Source organism: Cricetulus griseus, chromosome 4 (genome assembly GCF_003668045.3).
Source record: "Cricetulus griseus strain 17A/GY chromosome 4, alternate assembly CriGri-PICRH-1.0, whole genome shotgun sequence".
In the NCBI taxonomy this organism is placed as follows: Eukaryota; Metazoa; Chordata; class Mammalia; order Rodentia; family Cricetidae; genus Cricetulus; species Cricetulus griseus.
In genome coordinates, this window is record NC_048597.1 from 67,910,493 (window position 1) to 67,927,462 (window position 16,970).

The 16,970-nt window shown below is 53.9% G+C and overlaps 2 protein-coding genes across 5 annotated transcripts; one reads left to right on the plus strand and one right to left on the minus strand.

The window, feature by feature from the left end:
* Positions 1-365: 365 nt before the first annotated feature.
* On the minus strand, positions 366-8,915 carry Chrd (chordin). Of its 3 annotated transcripts, none has more exons than XM_027413025.2 (23): positions 8,768-8,915; positions 8,427-8,530; positions 7,916-8,045; positions 7,647-7,775; positions 7,462-7,561; positions 7,270-7,357; positions 6,785-6,926; positions 6,534-6,674; positions 6,369-6,451; positions 6,147-6,294; positions 5,892-5,998; positions 5,652-5,771; positions 4,985-5,141; positions 4,450-4,670; positions 3,745-3,858; positions 3,242-3,496; positions 3,061-3,154; positions 2,899-2,952; positions 2,560-2,663; positions 2,020-2,122; positions 1,273-1,427; positions 1,022-1,121; positions 366-685 (listed from the first exon to the last, which is right to left on the minus strand). In XM_027413025.2, the coding sequence occupies exons 1-23, from the start codon at positions 8,913-8,915 to the stop codon at positions 630-632; spliced, it is 2,853 nt and encodes a 950-aa protein (XP_027268826.1). In that variant the 3' UTR covers positions 366-629. The 3 variants fall into 3 exon arrangements, with proteins under 3 accessions (XP_027268826.1, XP_035300290.1, XP_027268828.1); XM_035444399.1 differs by having other exon boundaries at positions 7,647-7,781; XM_027413027.2 differs by having other exon boundaries at positions 8,427-8,596.
* A 3,601-nt stretch (positions 8,916-12,516) lies between these two features.
* Thpo (thrombopoietin) lies at positions 12,517-15,959 on the plus strand. 2 transcript variants are annotated; one of them, XM_035444261.1, is made up of 6 exons: positions 12,517-12,529; positions 12,752-12,879; positions 13,120-13,206; positions 14,921-15,088; positions 15,319-15,399; positions 15,516-15,959. In XM_035444261.1, exons 1-6 carry the CDS (start codon positions 12,517-12,519, stop codon positions 15,825-15,827), a joined length of 789 nt encoding a protein of 262 aa, XP_035300152.1. In that variant the 3' UTR covers positions 15,828-15,959. The 2 variants fall into 2 exon arrangements, with proteins under 2 accessions (XP_035300152.1, XP_035300153.1); XM_035444262.1 differs by lacking the exon at positions 15,319-15,399.
* The last annotated feature ends 1,011 nt before the right edge of the window (positions 15,960-16,970 follow it).

A 16,970-nucleotide genomic window follows, 5' to 3' on the forward strand; every position in this document is an offset into this window, starting at 1 on the left:
GGTAACTCAACTTGAGGTGACCTGGGCTCTTGGTACTCCAACCCCTTTGATGGACAGTCCCAATCCTCTTTCTGAAACCTAGACATGCCATCCAACTGCTAGCCATCCTGTTCCCTAAGCCCCTTCCAGCTCTCAGGGTCAGAAAGAGTCTGGGCCCAGGACTCCCCTCTTACCTCCTACTTTCAGATCTTTTCCCACTGGGCCCACTCATGGCCACAAAGAGCCTGCCTCAAACCCAAAGACTGAAAAAAATGTTTTAATAAATACAAAAATCTCTAATAATGACTCTGCTCAGCTCAGGGGCAGCAGGAATGGTGTGAGGGAACCCTTGGTGCTGAGTGAGGATAAATTAAAAACCCCAATAAGCCAGTGGCATTATGTACAGAAGAAAAGGGTTAGGCTTCTGGAGCAGAGGCCAAGAGAGTAACAGGGTAGGAGCTAGCATGGACATGGCCTTGGTCTGACCCAGCAGTCCTTCCCCTTGTAAAGTTGTGGTTCCCAGAGGTAGTAGGGAGGAGAAGAAGCAGAACAGAGGCGCTAAAGGCACTGGGTTTCCCACAGGTCCTCAGCACCACTCCTTCTCCCAGCTTGGGCCCATCCTCTTGGTCACGTGGCCTTCTAGATGCTCCCTAGGAGCTTTCGGCTTCCTTCTCCAGCTCTGGAAGGGTTCTAGTCTCAGAAGTTGCTGAAGACAGAAGGGAGTGAATGTTGAAAGAGAGAGGGAGCAGGGTGGAGGAAGGCATGGGGGGCTGGGCAGAACATTTCTGCTCTAGTCCCAGAAAGGCCCAAATTGTCCAAGCAAGTCAGCACATACTACCTGCATAACCGCCGTCTAGTTGCTTAATTCCCCTGAGCTTCAGAAATCCCATTTGTAAAGAAATGGCAATAAGTGACAAGCCTGGAGGGGTGGGCTGGGATGGCACTTGTAAAGCAGACATAGTTCTCACTTCTACAAGGGCACCCTCCCTCCCAGGCATCATGTGGCCAACCCACAGCAGCTGCCCCAGCTCCCTTCACTTACACCTTTGGGCTGTGCAGTGGGAACAGCATCGACTCTCCTTCCCTGAGCCGCAGGACAGTGACAAGGAACAATCATCCCGCTCGCAGTGGGGTACCCCTGCCTGGTGCAGGATGGAGAGATACTGAGGCTCCTCACAGGACACTATAGTCTTTAGCCTCTTCGGGAAAAGCCATCTCCAGTTGTCTCCCTGAGAAGGTTTCCCTACTCTAGGCCAGGCATATACTGCCACCTCATGCAAGTCCCCCACTTACCCCACATCTGCAAGTAATACAGCTCATCTCCCCAAAAGGGGGCACTGATGGGTGCCAGCTCTGATTCTCTGGAAACCACTGCCCAGCAAAGCGACAGCCCCGAGGCCCATCGGCCTGCATGGGGTCTCCCAGATTGGCAGGGGTCCCTGTCCCTACTGTTGGGAAAGAAAAGACAAAGTCAGTCTGGAAGGATCAACTAACTTTAACTTCTCTTTGAATCCCTAACAAGTAACAGTTTCTGGTACTTGACAGGTGGTAAATTTAGATGGATGGACAGATGGATGGATGGATAGATGGATGGATGGATGGATGAGTGAATGGATGGATGAATTACAGATGGAGTGAATAGATAATGATGAATGGAGGGTAACTGGGTAGATGGATGGATGGATTGATGGATGGGTAGACAGATAGTGGATGGCTGGATAGATGGATGGTGGGTAGATAGATGGATGGATAGACAGATGGATGGATGGATGGATGGATGGATATGTAGATAGATGTGTGGATGCATGGATGGAAGGATGGGTGGGTGGGTAGTTAGATAGATGGCTGGATTGATGGGACGGGAACCCTGATCACTTCACTCTGCAAGCTTACACATCCTCTCTACTGTTTTTTAGCTCCCGGGTAAGCATAAATTTGGTAAATGAGAAGCTCCTCTACTGTCCCCATCACACACCCCAAACACAGGTCAGGGGCCTATCCCAACCCCAAGGGTGAGGCCTCAGTGACCAAGCATCTCACCTGGACACTGTTTGCAGCAGTCAGTGGGGTTGGCACGGACAGGCTGAGCACAGGCCAAGCGAGGACACTGCACCTTCTCACAGTGCACCTCTCCAGTGGCCCCCTATAGGCATCCATTGAGAGAGGGTGTCAGGAAGAGGGAATCAAAATCCTTCTCTCTCCTTTCCCCACCTCAGGTTAAATATATGTGCATCCTTTCACTCAGAGGCCTGAGTTTGCCTTCTATACTCAAATTCAAATCCTCATTGTATCTCATAAGGTAATGTGCTATGTTTGTCCACAGGAGAGGAAAGGGAAGCTTGGGGAAATTCAGAAAGCACCAAGGGTCACTTGAAGTCAGTCAGCTGACACAGCCAGAACATGTACCTGTCAGCCTTTCACCCTCTCCTACAGGAAATCCGCTCTCAGAACCCAAGGGACCCTCGTCACAATACCATCCTGAGGCCCATCAAAGGTGGGCTTTGCTCTCTAGGCAGCTCCCTTCCCTGTATCTACAGACCCGGTCGGGTTATGATACCAGAGAAGATTATGTTACCATACCTTGCAGGTGCAGATAGCACACTTAATTAAGCCAAAGGGGGGCACGACGGGGTGCCACCGGGTACCCGCTGCCCTCCAGCTCCGGTCGCCATCAAAATAGCAGCCTGGTGGGGAAGAGTACCCAGCTGCCATTAGTACATCAGCTGGGCCCACAACCAAGCCTCCAGCCAGTCCCACACCAGCCTAAGCCAAGAGCCAGTAAACACTAATGAGGACTATCAGGTGTGCTTAGAACCTGTGCACCTCAGCTTCCCCCAGACACATATTCTGTTGCCCCCTTGTCCCAACCCAACGGCTTTTTTGGATCTTCTCACCCCTGGACCCAGCCTCCCAGCTTACCCTCTCCTGGCTCCGGGTTTGGTAGCCCAGGAAAATCTTTGCTGCGTTGCTTCTCTGTGGAAACAGAGAGGGTGGTGTAGAGTGTCTCCTGCTTCCCACCCTGGAACACTCCCCTCCCATGGATGCCCCTCCACTACCTTTCCTCCCCTGCAGGACATTCACCTGGACACACGGGACAGCACTGGTCCAGGGCCTGCACCGGGTTGGGGCAGCTTGGTGGTGGGCATACTATAGGATCACAGATCACTGTTCGTCTCTGTAGAGAGGGGCCAAGGCTTTGAAGGTGTGCCAGACCCCTTGCCCCAGATTCTGTGGCCAGCTGTGCCCTACCCAGACATCCTACCTGGCAGGTGCAGAGTGAGCAGAGTGGGTCATAGTTGGGTGACCAGCGAGCCCCGTGGGGACGCTGCTGCCCCTCGAAGAAGCATGTGTTAGGGTCTCGGGGTCTCCCAGCGCTGCCATGTTTGGCTGGTGCTGGGGCTTCAGGGCCAGGCCCAGCAGGTGATGTAGCTGCCTCTCCGTTTGGAGCCACTGGCATCCGCACTCCTTCTGAGACCAGGCGCAGACCTCCTGCCTCACACTGACTGGCAATGTGCACCTGTGAAGAAAGAGAAACTGAGGCTGGGCTGGGGCTCCCCCTCACATCTCTGACAACTGCTGCTGGTAGTTGGCAGGAGTGCCCGGGCAGAGACTATTCACTTCAGCACTCATCCCAGCTACAAAGCCAGGGTGGTCAGCTGCCAGCCTCCTCATGCACCTGTGTGGCTTCATGCCCATCACTAGCCAGAATTTAGTACTAGCACCTTAGGGATTGGAGAACACAGCAACTGCACCAACCCCACATACCTGCCCACGTAGTTCTCCCCTGGGGCTACTCTTGGTGGTGATCAATAGGGAGGCGGTGCCTTGTGCCAGGTGCCGAAGCAACATGGGCTCCAGGTCTTTGACCACACCCTGAGCCTGCAGACAGACCAAGTGAGGAAAAGAAACAAGGCACTTTAGAGTTTTGTATTGTTTTATTTTATACATATGAGTGGTTTTTGGCCTGGTGCCCACAGAGGCCAGAAGAGGGCATTGGATTCCCTAGAGCTGGAGTGACAAGACGGCAGTGAGCAACCACATGGGTGCTGGGAACTGAAACTCCAGAAGAGCAGCCACACCACTGAGCCACCTCTGCAGCCCCCACAAAGCCTGCTGTCCCCAGTTTGCAGGTAAAGAAACAGACCCAAGAGATTAAGGTCTCTAAACTGGAAGCCGGGTCTCTCTGACTCTAAGTCTACAGCAGCCCACACCACTTCAGGGGTGTGGTCCCTCCCACCTACTTCTTTAGTCACTCAGGACCTCTATTCCAGGGCTCATTTAGGACAAAGGACACAGAAAAGAAGATGCATATGTGACAAAGTCTGAGTCCCATTTATACCTAGGCCTGACAGACACCTCAGGCCACACCTACCCTACACCAGCCCTCTCCAGCCCAACCACAGGCCCACACAGTTCTTCAAGCTAAAGAGCAGAAAATATCCAAGCTTCTTCCTATCTCTATGCCCTTACCTCTGAGCCATAGAATCCCTTCAGCAGCCGCTGGGGCCCAGGCATCCCGGGAGGCCCGAGTAGGTGGGCCGTGACAGTGCCTTGCTCTGAGCCACCAAGTCCAGCCAGTAGAACCTCATAGTGTAAGTGGCAGTGCGTATCCAGGGAGAGCCAGGCATGACCTGCTGCCTGGCTCCTCACAGGGGGCACCACTAGGGCCCCTGCCAGAGGCACAGGCAATCCTGAGTTCAAACAGATGAGAGATGACAGGTGAGGAGAGTGAGCTCTTACTCTCAGCATTCCCCATCACAGACTCTGGGGCTTGGAAGGCATTGTCCATAAACCTAGAACCTAGGGAACAACAAGTTTTAGATTCCTTGTGTAATGACCACAGGGAGGGTTGGCCAGCAGCACCCCCATGCATCCCCACCTCTCTAAATGCCAGCCAGAACTCCGGGGGAAGAGGACACAAGGCTCTGACTCCATGGCACCACTAGTCCTTAGATGCTTGAGTGACAGGGCAGAGGATACAGAAGGTGGACCCTGAAGCACTCACTGTCATAGCGGGCACTATGCCCACTGTAGGACAGGGCAGTCACATGCCCCCGAAGTTCTCCATCTGGGAAGTCCTTGGTGCCAATATTCAGGAACAGCTCATTCTGTAGCAGCATATGAGCCCCTCGGGCACCCAGGCCAGAGCAGATACCCACAGCCTAGAGGGTCAAAGAAGGATGAGGCCTGTCAGCTTTCAGATTCCAAGGCCTTTCCATGTTTTATGCCTCCACTGCACATATATATCCTTCCTCATGCCAATATTGCTGGACGAGAACTTTGCAGGTCAAGTTTCAAGGCCCTCCTCTGCCACTTCCTAGCCACATAACAACCCTTGAGGATCTGCATATCATTGAGTCTTTACTTCCTCACCTATCAAAGGGTACTGTGAAGGTCAAAAAAATACATAAATAAAGCAACCAGTGCAACATCTGACACAAATCCTCCAAAGTAGCAACACATCTATTGCACGGTTCTCCCTGACTGGTGTCTTCTTTAACTGTGAGCTTGCTGAGAATGAGGGCAGGGTCCCAGCCTAAGGTTTACTAAAATGTGTCAAGTGGATCAAGGACTCATTGAGAGAGCCCATGGGCACACCCCTATTCAACCAACCTGGCTTCCCGCAGCCCATGTATTGGCAGCCCTGGCACAACTCTGCCTGGAGCCCTCACCATGTGTCCTCCCAGCTGGAGTCCAGCCATGTGGCACAGGACAGTGCGCTGGTTCTTCCGCTGAGGCTTGGTCTCGAGTGTCATGGCCACCACCTCGCTACCTGTACCTACCACTTGCACCTGGTGGGCAGGGTTGGGGGAGGGCAATTGGATTGCCAGCCAAGACCTAGGGCCGATCCCACTGCTGGTCAAGGCTCTACCCTGCTGCCCTCCCTACCTCCTATGGCTTCTGAGTCTTACCTGATAGATCAGGGAACCATTTCCTAGCAGAATGAAGCTGGCTGAGCCAGCAGCACCCGTCTGGACTGGGATCAGGGCATCGGCCCCACAAAGGACGCTTTGAAGGACTGCAGGGGCAAGACAGGTAGCAGTGGGCTTGCCCACACCCAGAACCCCCAGGAACTCTCTCCCACATCTTCCTTGACCTCTTCTTTAGCTCATGTTTGTGCCTCTAAGTTGTGTGTGCCCACAGCGCCGAGCCCCACCCTGCCTCACCGTCACAGCTCCGCCTGGCGGTAATGTATCCGCTGATGCGTAGCTCTGGCCCACCTGCCCTCTCTAGGACCATCTGCAGCTCCCCCAGCACCAGCCAGTCCATCTCTTGGTCTGTCAGGCTGGGCAGCACCTCAGCAAAACCTGGCTCCTGGGAACAGAGCGGAATGTGGTGGACAACAAGAGGCCAGAGCAAGCAGCAGCAAGACCCAGGCCTCCCCTTACCTCAGCTGAGGTGTTGGCCTGGAGCTCTCGGAGTGGCTGTCCCTGGTGGAGAATCTGAAGCCTCAGGGGAACCTGAGCGGGACCTGCAAGGGCTGCACATGTGAGCATTTCTGAAAGTTGAGCTCCCTCCCTATACTCTCACCGGACGCCTTCTCACCTGCTTACCTTCATTCCTGGGTCCCAGCAGACCCCGGAAGAGCAACAAAAAATGTAAGGAGTCTTCTGTGTCACTGAGGGTGAGCAGGGCTATGCCCCCTACACCCCGATGCTGTGGGCCTTCCAGAGTAAGGGTGGCACTGAAGGTCTCTGGGGAATGGAGGGCATGACAGCCATCAGAGGAGCCTCTCGTGAGTCCACCCACCCCTGGATAGAGAAGGCTCAGTCTTTTCTATCTGGGAACTCTTCACTCTTCCTACCTGCAGCCAGAGCACCTTGCCAAATGAGAGGCCCCCAGACTTCTCCTGAAGGGTGAGTGGGTGTCACCAGGGCTACATGCAGCTGTTCTGCCCTCAGGAGCCTCTGAGATAGCCGAGGCATTGCACGCCACACCCCACAAACCTACAGCAAAGAGACAAGGAAGTCTACAGTCACTATGCAGGACAAGCCAGCTAAGAGGCCCAGTCCTGGTGAGGGAGGAGTATGGAAGGGAGACCCCAGACCCTCCTAAAAAGGACCCAGGATCCTTGAGTTCAAGTCCTGGCTTACCACTTGCTAGCCAAATGACCTTGAACAAATCACATTCTGCTATTCTGAGCCTCAGTTCCCTCCTCTGTAAAATGGGCATCATAATGTCAGGGCCTTTCTCCCACTGGGCTGTTGTGAGAACCAAAGGAGGCAATGCCAACCATGCTCTCAGCAAGTGCCCATTTTGGATAAGTACACGTAAGTGGCATCATCTCACCAGGCCATCCTGGGTGGGGGCAGCAGGGTGTTCAAACAGGATGTTGCCGGTGGGATCTGTGAACCGAACCCGGCTGGGGCGGTCCAGCCTGTGAAGAAAGGTCCAGTGAGACTGGATCCAGAACCCGCAGTCTTCCCCCTTTCATGCCCCCATTCACTACTCCTAGCCGCGCTGCTCTTTCCCTGGTCTCACCGCTGGTAGGAGATAGAGAAGCGAAGACTTGAGCGCAGGAGAGAGACTCGAGCGCGAGCTACCGCCTGCGACCTCGGTCCTGTCAGCAGCGCCACAAAATCTGTGAGAAGAGAGGATGGCCTAAGCACTGTCAACCCTTGCCGCTGGCCCCAAACTTCGTCAGGCCCACTTCCACCCCAGCCTACCCGTGTGGCCATCAGCACGTGTCCGCTCGCCAGCGCCGGGATCCCCTCGATCGCTGTAACTGCGGTGCTCTGGGTCCCTTGGATACTCGAAGACTAGGCCAGCTGGCTGTCGGTCCAAATTGCTGCGCTCTGCGTTGGGGGGGGTAAGGAATAAGACCACTAGATTCAGCAGGGTACCAGGAGGGCCAGTCCTCCTCAGCGATCCAAGCCGCACAGAACCTAGTGTTGAGCCTTCCACCCTCCCTAACACGGGAGACAGTGGGCCTCACCCTGCGGGCAGGTCTGGCAGCAGTGTCCTGGCAGCTGGCGCGGCTGCCTGCAGGCCAGGGTGGGGCACTGGGGTTTGATGTTCTTGCAGCTGACCCTGCCAGGGCCCCTCCCACGGCGAGCCCACTGAGGCTGATGGCAGAGAACACAGGGAAATTAAGTGAGTGTAACGTGCAACCATCAGACGCCAGGGTAAGGTCCTCTGCTGGAATCAGTCAGCTCCGCTATTTACAAGTTACATGACCCTGGACAAGTTTCTTAACTTCTCTAAGTCTGCAAAGTAAGGCTAATTAATGCCATTTATCTAGCAAGGTTGCAATGGGATGGGGGAAGTTGGCTAAAAGCCAGTCACATAGTGGGCGATCAATAACTGTCAACACCGCAGACTTGAAAGGGGTTTCCCCAGATTTGAGGACCAGCCTTCCCCTGAGCATCTCCGAGGCTACTACGGCTTAGGACGCCAGCGTTCCGCTACCCTCTAGGGTAGGGCGGGCAGCTGCGGTATCCACTCACCGCTTCACAGGCGCACAGCACGCAGCGCATCACCCCAAAAGGCTCCCCCAGGTCCGGGTGCCACGTCTCGTCCAAGGCATAGACCTTCCCGCCGAAGGAGCAGCCTGTGGGGACGGGCTTGGCTGGCGGCCGCTGTCCGGTTGCTCGTGCCGTAATGCCTGCTCCGAGCTCTGCCCGCCAGGCCCTGGGTCCCTTGGCACCGTTGCGCCCCGCCGCCTCTGCTTACCCCTCCCGCCCTCCCGCTGCGCCGAGCCACCTGCGCCCGGGGCCCTGTCCCGGTGGGTGCAGACTTGCCCCGAGCCAGACTCCCCGCCCGCGCCTCCCCCCTGGAGCCCACCTACCTGCCGCTCCCCGAACAGGCAGCGGCTCCTTCTCAGGACGGATGGGCAGCGCGGGGGACTCGGGGCCAGTGCCACCGGCCGGCCGCGAGCCGAGGAGCAGCAGCCCGAGGAGCAGCCGCGGGGCCGGCGGGGCCGGGAGGCTCGGCATGACGCGGAGCGGACAGCTGGGGAGGCGGGCGGGAGGAGGGAGCAGGAGAGGGAGTAGGGCCGGACCGGAGGCGGGCCGGCGGGAGGGGGCCGGGGCCAGGAGGGGGGCAGTGGCGAGGGGCTCGTCTCGCAGTCGCGGAGTCCGCTCCCGGCCGGGCGGGGCGGGAGAGCTCGGGCGGCTGGGCGCTGACCCGGGCCGTACGCCGCTGTAGTGCCCTAGGCGCTGGCTCCGGCCCGTTTTATGCCCGCGCCAGGAGTCCCGGCCCGGGGCCTCCTCCTCAGCAAACGGGGCGCGGCGGCGGCTCCGCAAGGAGCCCGGCTGAGCCCGGGGGGTCCGGCCCAGCAGCAGCGGCCGGATCGCGAGTGGGGGAGGGGGACAGGCTGGGACCCGGCAGGGGAGGAGGGAGGGACTGGAGGAGGGGGGAGCGGAGTGGGCAGGGGGAAGGGAGGAACCAGGGGGCGCAAAGGGGGGGAGGAGAGGCGGGCTTCGACACCCCCACACACACTCCTTGCGGCCACCCCTGTGGTATCCATCCAGAGAGACAGGAGCCTCAAGCTAAGTGAAAGGGCAGAGGCTGGGCCTCCGGCCTGTACCACTCATGGGCAGGATGGGCCCTGGAGGATGAGGACTTGTCTTTGAAAAGGACAACGATCTTCCCTGTCTAAGACCCAGGGCACCCTCCTCCTTTCACTCAGGCTGTATTCCTCTTTCCCTTCTAGGGTCTCTTCTCTTTCTGGAGTTCCCAGGCACAGGGACCAAGCCAGAATCAAGAAATGCTCCCCGCACCCAGTGGAGTAATAACCTCCCCCTTGTAACCTGTTCACAAGTCCATCCAACCATCACCTGGCTTTCCCACCCTTTCCTTCATCCAAGGGACCACTCTTTTTCCTCTCCTTTGTCCTGCCTCCCCATCTCCTCCACCCCCACCATTCTCACAACCATCCCAGCACCCGGCTTCCTAATCTTAGGAGGCATCTCTTCTGATTGAACTAGAGAATTCCGGGATCTGGGCCATACTCCTTAGTGGACAGCCCATCTTCAGAGCAGGCACAGGAGAAACCCTGAGGAAGAACAAGGGCAGAGCACAAGGTCAGGCCAGGAGATCCCTGAGGACAGAGACCGTGGGGAGACAGGCACTGAGGAGAAAGCACCGGAGCTAGAGCCAGGACCAAGGCAAGAAAGAGAAGAGCCAGCAGAGTTATTTGTGGGGGAGGCTCAGCAGCTGTCTCTCCTAAGACGGGGACAGATGGGCCTGGTTATTTCTCTTGTCACATGTATAGTGGTAGGAACGGGAGAGGGCCATTGGGCAACCAAGGGCAGGCTTACAAACAGAGCTGTGTGGTTAGTTGTTCAGGTCCCTGTGCCCCTTGTAGAAGAAAGGCATCTGAGTCCAGTCAATCTGTCTGGTTTTCCTTCTTTTTCAGACAGGTTCTCATTATGTAGCCATGGCTGGCTGGAACATGCTAGGTAGACCAGGCTAGCCTCAAACTCACAGAGATCAGCCTACCTCTGCCTCCCCCGGGGCTGGGATTAAAGATGTGCTCTGGGCCCAGTGTTAACCAGACACACCCCATCATTCCCCAGCTCCCTCAAACTGTTCATACCTTCTTTCCTATAACATGATCACTCTCTAATATAGGCAACAGCTGAACCACCGGTGGGAAAAGGAAAATGCCAGGAAAGCTAAAGTGCTATTGGATTTCGATAGCAGTTGTAGTGTTCAGGAAAAAGAAATTTGTAGAGCCAGGAACTGAAACTCCATCAATCTAAAACAAGACTTCTCTTCCCCATGAATGAACGGATTCTGCCAGATTTCTCCTAGACTAACCCTCTCCAATCTCCCTCATCCAAATCCCAGGTTCTCTATCTCCTAGGACATGAGACAGCTCCCCCTGTGTAAATCCTCCCTGGAGTGTGGGTGGGTGAAGGAGCTGGGCTTCGTTCATGAACCATGGTCCAGGCAGGAGCTCCACTTCCAGTAGGTAGGAAAAGAACTCGTCATTTCCGGGGCCTTCACCAGAGCTTGGTGGCTCTCAGCTTTCTGATTGGGTGAAAGTGGCCTGGGCAGGCTTGTGACCCTTCTGCAGAGGAGGGGCTGTGCCCCAACGAGTGTCTTCCTACCTACCTGCTCCCCAGAGTGCTGCCTGCTGTGCACCTTGGTCCTGGAGCCCTTCTCCACCCGGTGAGTGACAAGCACAGTTTGGGGTTAAGTGAGGGTATGGTATGAAGAACAAAAAAGAACTGGGCTCTTAGCTGGGGGAGGGGCAGGCAAACTGGAACCTACAGGCACTGACCTTTGTCAAGAAGAGTGGAGCCTTCCCAGAATGGGAGGAGCGGGACAGAGCCGGGAAAGGGGGTTGGGTACTGGTTTATGAGGGACTATTCACAGACTTGGTAGAATTCAGATTAGTCCTGGCTGCCTTGGGGCCATGAGAAAATGAGAAAAGAAGCGCATGCAGGGCTAGAGAACTTTGCACTGAGGGATATAATCCTAATCCCCATTCTCATATGGTCATTCTTGTTAGCTTAAGGTTCTTTCTGAATCCTGGGGCTGAGAAAACTGGGTCAGGTGAGACAAGGCCCAAGAAGAGGGTAATGGGAGGAGGGTTGCGTATGTTGACAGACCTACCGGAGATCCCAATATTGAATCAGGTGCAGGCCTCTTTGCCCAACTTGTGAAGAGGAGGGTCCTAATGCCTCTTCACTCAACTTGTGAAAAGTGGGGGGGGGGGAATCCTATGAAGGAACTGAAGGGATCTGGAGGGGGTGGGGAGGTAGGTGCTGCAAGTGTCTAGGTGAGATACATGTGAGGTAGGTGGTATTTTGCTCTCGGTGCCTCATCCCGGGCCACTTGCCTCAGGAAGGAAGTCCTAGTACTGTTAGCCCTTTGATTTGAGTAAGGGGGCATTTCAGAACTTGGAAATCCAAAGAAGAGCCCCGGGTTTTATTTGTGGGGCAAACAGGGAAAGAATGAGAAGCCGGTGTGATCCTTGTGCTGGTGCTCTGTTCTGTCTTTACCCAATCTCCTGCCTCAGACCCACTTCTAACACTATAGCTGTCCTTCCACACAGGTGCCCACCTGCCATTTCCTCTTCTTAATCTCCTCTTCTCCAGATTTGCACATCTCTTCCTTTCTCCATCCCATCCCACCTTCTCACCCACTTACAACAGCCTAGGTTGCTGGGAATTTGAACCCAATTAAGATATGTGTGTATATGCCGTGTCTTGCTACTCTCAGCAGGGCAACAATTGGTAGACAGGGCACCACGGCCACATCAGAGTCACTGAAGAGCCCTGACAAAGAGGAGACACTGTGTGCTTCGGTCACAACAAAACCATGGGAGCAGTTGGAGCACTAACAGCCTTGGCCCTGGCCGGCCAGAGGCCCAAGCCTGTTTCCCCAGGCCAAACGGTCTTTTCTTTGAAACCTACTAAAAGACTCACTATTTCTGCCATTTTCAGGATAGATTCCTTGGCCCACCTGTGCCCCACACCACTCTGTGCCCAAGTGCAAAAGCTCAAGCCGCCTCCATGGCCCCAGGAAAGATTCAGGGGAGAGGCCCCATACAGGGAGCCACTCCAGCCAGACACCCTGGCCAGAATGGAGCTGACTGGTAAGAAAACACTTGGGAAGCTAGGAACACGTTCAAGAATGGCTTGGCAGGGTAGGAGATGGGGACAATGCTACAGGAGCCGAAGGCTGGGAAACCCAGTCCCCCAAGAAAAGGGAGCTGATCCCTGGATTTCAGGTCTGGCTTCCAAATGGGGAATCCCTGAGTCACTACCTAAGAATAACTTTCTCTTTATCGACCCTTCAACTTTACTTCTCATCTAAGATTTGCTCCTGGTGGCCATGCTTCTCCTTACTGCAAGAATAACTCTGTCCAGCCCAGCTCCTCCTGCCTGTGACCCTCGACTCCTAAATAAGCTGCTTCGTGACTCCCATCTCCTTCACAGCCGACTGGTGAGCATCCCCAAGCACTATGCCTCTTATCCACTTAGCTCACTCTTTCACTTCCTCTCACTCCAGTGTTGTCTTTGGTCCACCATATCTCGGTCCCTCCCTGCCAAGGGCTGTGGTTTGCATTAGTGTCTCAGAAACTCTAGTATGGGCGGGGTACCAAAGGAAACCACCTCAGTCATGGACCACCACCCTGCTCTCTATTTCAGCTTCTCTTCTCTTCCTACCCATCTTTATTAACAGGGTCAGTGCCCTGACATCAACCCTTTGTCTACACCTGTCCTGCTGCCTGCTGTGGACTTTAGCCTGGGAGAATGGAAAGCCCAGACGGTAAGAGGCATCCAAGGACTGCTTACCTCACACATGCAAGGTGGAGGCCGAGGCAGGATGCTTGCCTTGAGTCTAAGGACAGCCTAGGATGTATTATAAGTACAGGCTAGGCTGGACTACAGAGTGAGGGCCCCCCATTTCAAAAAAAAAAAAAAAAAAAGGAGGGGAGAGAAAAATCTCCATCTATCTGTCATCATCAGACCCTTACTGTTCCCTATAGTCTTTAAAAATCCACCCCCCCTTTTTTTAAAAATGTATAGAGGTGTTTTGCCTGCATGCTAGGAATTGAACCTGGGTCATCTGGAAAAGCAGCAAGTGCTCTTAACTACTGAGCCATTTCTCTAACCTCCTAAAATCTTACCTTCAACTTGGCTAGCTTAACCCGATTTACATTCACCTATGATGAGATCTTGAGGAAAGGCTGACAAATTCTGACCAACATATCAAATAGGCTGGGCATGGTGGTTCATGCCTTTAATCTCAGAACTCAGGAAGCAGTGACAAACAGATCTCTGTGAGTTCAAGGCCAGCCAGCAGGAGACTCTATCTCAAAGAGAGTGTGTGTGTGTGTGTGTGTGTGTGTGTGTGTGTGTGTGTGTGTGTGTAGCCCTGGCTGTACACGCCACACATTAAATAGATTTGAAAATGAATACCATAAAAAGATGGTTAGAAGCCTCTCATGGCTATACCTTTGATGTATTCTTATTCTTGTTCAGTCTTTTTTTTTTAAGTGTATTTATTTATAAATATGGGTGGAGGCATGCCATGGTGTACATATAGAGGTCAGGGGACAATTTGCAAGAGTTATTCTCTCCTTCTGCTATGTAAATCCCAGGGATTAAGTCAGGTCATCAAGCTTGGCCACAAGCACCTTTACCGTGACAGCCATCTTAGTCGGCATGAAGGAAGTCTGATCTGCTGCCCACAGCTGACAGAAAGTATAAAGTACCACTAAAATAAAGGCAAAATTAAGATTTAAACCCTTGTTGAGCATGATGACACAAACAAGAAATCCCAGCAGCTCAGAGGGTGGGGCAGAAAGATGAGCTGCAGGCTAGCCTAGGCTATACAGTGAGACCTTGTCTCAAGAAATAAAAGCAAATTGAGCCAGGTGGCACATGCCTGTCCTCCCCAGAGTCCCCTTCATTTTCAGGTCTCCTAGGGGTCCTGAGTCTGGAGAAGGGTTAGTACTATGGATCACAGTTCTAGCTCTGTGTTCGTAACAGGGTCTCACTATGTATTTCAGGCTTGTTGTCCTCCTGCCTCAGCCCCACAAGTGCTGGCATCACTTGCATGTGCCATCACACCCAGCTCTGCCATTTGTTAAGTCCCTTCCTGACATCTTCGTGGTTATCATGACAGTCTTGTTGCTGCATTTAGCTTAGAAATGCTGTGCTACAACAATTTTTATAACAGAGAAATAGGCTTGCAGCACTGCATCCTGGAGCTAAAAGCTACACTGAGGTGTGGGGTGGCTTTCTGACCCAAAGTCCATGCAAGACCAGGCTAGATTGATGGACACTGGTGTTACTGAAGCAGAGGCCAATGGCCAGTTGTTAGGAGACTGCGAAGGAATTCCTGTGATGGGTGGGACCCTCATCCTGTCCAATTCCCAGCTCCTATGATTCATTCCGCTGGCTACTCCTATGGGATCCCCACCCATTACTAGCACGTTTTTGAAGCAGTTCACTTCTTTCTCTCTCCTCTTTCTCAGGAACAGACCAAGGCACAGGACATTCTAGGGGCCGTGTCCCTTCTATTGGAGGGAGTGATGGCAGCACGAAGACAGTTGGAACCCTCCTGCCTCTCATCACTCCTGGGACAGCTTTCTGGGCAGGTCCGCCTCCTCTTGGGGGCCCTGCAGGGCCTCCTAGGAACCCAGGTAAGTCTGCAGTCAAAAGACATCTAGAAACTACCTTCTTACTCAGTCCCTGTATAGACCTGGGGGAGACGAGGGATTCTGGGTACCTTCAGTGTAGAAAGGCTGGTGTAAAAGGAGTGCTGTCTCCCAGCCATCACACCTGGCTGCTGGCAATGAACTTTTTCTCCTTAGTCAAGAGAGGCCTGGTACATGGCCTGCTCTCTGGCCTCAGGCCCATCCTCTGCCCTCAGCTTCCCCCACAGGGCAGGACCACAGCTCACAAGGATCCCAATGCCATCTTCTTGAGCTTGCAACAACTGCTGCGAGGAAAGGTGCGCTTCCTGCTGCTGGTAGAAGGTCCCACCCTCTGCGTCCGACGGGCCCTGCCCACCACAGATGTCCCAAGCAATACCTCCCAACTCCTCACACTAAACAAGCTCCAGAACAGGACTTCTGGATTGTTGGAGACGAACTTCAGTGTCTTAGCCAGAGCTCCTGGCCCTGGGCTTCTGAGCAGGCTTCAAGGACTCAGAACCAAGATTATCCCTGGTCAGCTGAATCAAACCACCAGGTTCCCAGATCAAATCCCTGGATTCCTGAACAGGACACATGGACCTCTGAATGGAACTCAAGGGCTCTTTGCTGCAGCCTCACTTCAGACCCTGGAAGGCCCAGACATTCTGCTAGGAGCTTTGAACAAAGGCTCCCTGCCACTCAACCTCCAAAGTGGACATTCTCCTTCTCCTGCCCATGCTCCTGATGGACACACACTCTTCCCTCCTTCACCTCCCTTGCCCACCCATCAGTCTCCACCCCAGTTCCATCTGTTTCCTGATCCCTCCACCTCTGTGCCTAACTCTACCAGCCCTCATCCAGTCGGAGTTTACTCTCATCCCCAGAATTTGTCTCAGGAAGCATAAGGTACACAGGCACAGCCGGCATCTGCAACGTCTCTCAGGCACAAGCCTTCCCCGGAAGAGGCTCTGAGAGGCAACTGCAGCTGCACTAGACTTCCTGCTTTCCCTGAAACCCAAAGCCCTGGGAAAGGGATACACAGGACCAGCTATCATAACGTTTTAGGAGCTATTTTTTTTAACCTATCAGCAATATTCATCAGAGCAGCTAGTTATCTTTGGTCTATTTTCTCTATAAATTTGAAAATCGCAAATTCTCTGTGTTTTCTACAAAGACCTAGACTAGCCTAGCCTTTGAAAAAAGGTAGGGATTAACATTGTATCAGAAAACAAAAGGGCAGTTTCCTTTGCTTCAAGTTTAAGCCCCTCAATGCCCTCATTCCCTTCACTGTAAATCTCAGTGACACTGTTTCTCAAGAGATACTGCTCTTAATAAAGCCATAGCGAGTTACCTCTTAGAAAGGCTGCCCCTACTTAGAGGCAAAACTGAGAATAAATAAGAGCATCCAAAAGCCAACTAAAAATCAGGGGAGCATGTTCTTCACTGGGACAACAGCCCTCCTGCACCCTACCTCCCCAGAATGCTAACAGGAAGCCTGGGGAACTCCACACCCCAGGTAAGGTTGTGCAGACATTTAGTAAAGACTAGACCTGGAAGTGGCAGCTGAGCAAACAGCAAAGCGCATCAGCGGCTCAGCAGGAGCTTAGCCAGGCCTGGGCTCCTGCTTCCCTCCTGTGGAGGTCAGGCGGAAGTGCAGGAAGTGGCAAGAGTTAGGCTCCAGACCTCACACAGCAGGACAAGCACTGGGCAGTGGCTCTTTCTGCTTTCCACAAATGCACCTAAAAAGCAGCCTTGTGTGGCCACCATGAACTCTACTGGGAACCCCCAAAATGAAGGCAAGACTCCTGGGGTTTTGCAAGCAAGTGCTTTGTTGGTGCTAGAAGTTTACGTTGCATAAAAACAAAAAGTGTACTGCCAGGGTTAACCT

Coding starts and splice junctions, on each gene's coding strand:
- Chrd (XM_027413027.2), bottom strand. CDS start 8,915: ATGCCGAGCCTCCCGGCCCCGCCGGCCCCGCGGCTGCTCCTCGGGCTG. Junction 8,046..8,426: donor TGCTGTGCGCCTGTGAAGCG/GTGAGTGGATAC, acceptor CTCTGCCATCAG/CCTCAGTGGGCTCGCCGTGG. Junction 7,562..7,646: donor ACGTGCTGATGGCCACACGG/GTAGGCTGGGGT, acceptor CTCTTCTCACAG/ATTTTGTGGCGCTGCTGACA.
- Thpo (XM_035444261.1), top strand. Junction 12,880..13,119: donor ATCTCCTTCACAGCCGACTG/GTGAGCATCCCC, acceptor CTTTATTAACAG/GGTCAGTGCCCTGACATCAA. Junction 15,400..15,515: donor AACAACTGCTGCGAGGAAAG/GTGCGCTTCCTG, acceptor GCTCCAGAACAG/GACTTCTGGATTGTTGGAGA.